Genomic DNA, 2,330 nt, shown 5'->3' on the forward strand with positions numbered 1-2,330 from the left:
TATATATATATATTTTTTTTAAAGTCAATTGCCGCTTCAATTTCCAGTCCATCTTCCTTCCAGAGTTAAATTCCTGTGGTTTCCTTCAATTGTGTTTTCAGGCCAGCGTCGGACCATTTTCACACTGGAGCGAGCCAAACCAAAGCTCCTTTTCCTGCCGACAACAGCTGCCATGGCAGCACACTGGGAGGTCCGCTTCAGAGGTGCCGGGCAATATTCGAAAAAAGGCGTAAAGAACATTTGGAGCCTTTTACCCGGGGTCGTGCATGAATGCACGCGTTCGAGTGCGGATGATGTGTCGGAATGCACTTCACCAGACAAGATCATGACAGGACACACATCACAAGGTCAACTGAATTACTGTCGATTTGAACCGGGGGGGGCTATAAACGGCTTGTTTTTGTCTCTTTAGTGACTTCTGAAAACTCAAACCCTATAAAGGGTCAGACGATAAAATGCTGAAAAATGATGTGAGCATGACAATGTGCGCGTTTTATGGTGTACACAAAGCAGCAACAAATCACATCCAATTCTTTTGAAAACGAGTGTCAGACAGCCCCACAGCACTGGCAACCAATCCAATTAAACGATGCAAAGTCAAACGTTGCCAAGTTGGCACGCAGGCACTCATTCAGCGCAGTCTGGAGAAAAAGCTGTAAATCTTGAGTTTGCACAGCTGGGGGTCAGGAGACATCGCACTTCAGTGCACCGCTTCAAAGGAATGCTCGAAAACGGCGATGGAGGGAAGCACATCCACCAGCCACCGATGGAGTTTTAATTCTGCATATTTGCACTCACAAGTACAACATATTCCATAACGCTACTTCTCGTGAGCGCATGTCTTCCCCGTTGGTTTGTCAAACTCGTTATTCGCAACTTTTGATGCAGACAAAATGCCACTGCACGATACATACACACACACACACACAACACCAAGTGTTATTCCCAGAGGCAGCACGAGTTGAGAGAGAAAGTGCAGTGAATTTCCAAGCGTCTGACGGAGTCGACTTACCCTGATTCTTCTCATCGCAGCCACGATCTCCACTCGACTGCTCGGTCGCGTCACGTCGAGGCTGCCGATGTACTGGCGTCAAAAATCGAAACGGAGCAGATTAATCATCAAATCTCCTTTCAGCCCGTATACCACAGGTGTCAAAGTCAAGGCCCGGGGGCCAGATCTGGCCCACCACCTCATTGCATGTTGCCCCACGAAAGCAAATCAAGCATGTCAAGTTCCATGATGCTTGCTAAAGTCTGTGGCAAAATTTCAAATTGGGATATGTAATTCACAATAACAGTCATTATTCTTGACTTCTGATTTTAAAACTAGTTATTCGTCAATTTGTTATGCGCTGTGTATGTCATATGTGGAGGGGATTAAACATTGATAAGGTTTCCCCAAATTCATAACGTCCCTCCAAGCGAAACCGTAACTACGATGTGGCCCGCGACAAAAATGACTTTGACACACCTGACGTCTACTTTTATACCGTGCGCTTATTCTTGCTTTCGGCGTGGCAAACTTAAACAGTAGCACCGGCGCCACGTCAACTCGATACAAGGCATTTGCCCACAAGTTAAATAATCCCTTTTGCCGGCGCTTGTGTAAATCGCATTCTCGCCATTCAATGTATTCGCGCTGTTTTCCAACGTATGAGCCGAGTACAGGAACGCTGCTGCTCGATGCGGGTTGGACAAAAAAAAAAACGCTAATTGCACAAGAACAAAAGTAAGCTCATTTGGGTTGAAAGAACAGGGGAGCTGCAATTAGACTTCAGTGCAAGTAATGTAACTTTTTCTTTGGGGGTGGGGGGGGGGGGGGGAGGGGCATACCTTTGCCTCGAAGCTGATTCCATGTTGGAAGGCTTCCTCGTTGTGGAGCGGGATCCTCAAATCGTGCCCATCATCGACCAGGTTGTATTTGCTTTTCACAGGCATTTTCTCTCTCCGCAGTCACACTCTTGCGCCGGAGAGTTTCCAAAAAAAAAAGCCGAGCCGAGGCGTCGCTCTGGGCTGGAATCAACTTCCAATCCGGTCAGTGCGCGTTCCTCCTCGTCGTCTTCGTCCGTCGTCCCAGCATTGCCGCGGCGCTCCACACCGCCCTCGGCCAGCCGAAAAGTCTTCCAGCAGAGGCCGAACGCGCCGCTGGGCTCCGAATAAGCGCCGAGACCGGAGCCGCCTCGGCGTTCGCGGGCACACGAAGGCTGCGCGGGCACACAGGCGGACGTCTTTTGCCGAGTTTTACTCGGAGTGTGGAACTAAGGCGAATCCCGCCTCCGGTCGGAGTGGCTGCCGGGCCGGACACCCCCCTCCCCTCCCCGCCCCCAACC

At 49.9% G+C, this 2,330-nt stretch overlaps 1 protein-coding gene across 2 annotated transcripts in view; it reads right to left on the reverse strand.

Moving 5' to 3' along the window:
* LOC109524821 (carboxyl-terminal PDZ ligand of neuronal nitric oxide synthase protein-like) overlaps window positions 1-2,133 on the reverse strand; it is a 31,528-nt gene extending 29,395 nt beyond the window's left edge. The window contains exons 1-3 of one of the 2 annotated variants that reach the window (XM_019884926.1): window positions 1,984-2,133; window positions 1,834-1,943; window positions 1,013-1,084 (exon numbers count right to left, since the gene is read on the reverse strand). In XM_019884926.1, coding sequence (XP_019740485.1) covers window positions 1,013-1,084; window positions 1,834-1,938 — 177 coding nt within the window. In that variant the 5' untranslated portion in view covers window positions 1,939-1,943; window positions 1,984-2,133. Of the gene's footprint in view, window positions 1-1,012; window positions 1,085-1,833 lie in introns of both variants that reach the window. The other variant, XM_019884935.1, reaches the window with a different exon arrangement.
* Window positions 2,134-2,330: the final 197 nt, after the last annotated feature.

The sequence above is a fragment of the Hippocampus comes genome, unplaced genomic scaffold (genome assembly GCF_001891065.2).
Source record: "Hippocampus comes isolate QL1 unplaced genomic scaffold, H_comes_QL1_v1.1 scaffold90, whole genome shotgun sequence".
Classification (NCBI taxonomy): Eukaryota; Metazoa; Chordata; class Actinopteri; order Syngnathiformes; family Syngnathidae; genus Hippocampus; species Hippocampus comes.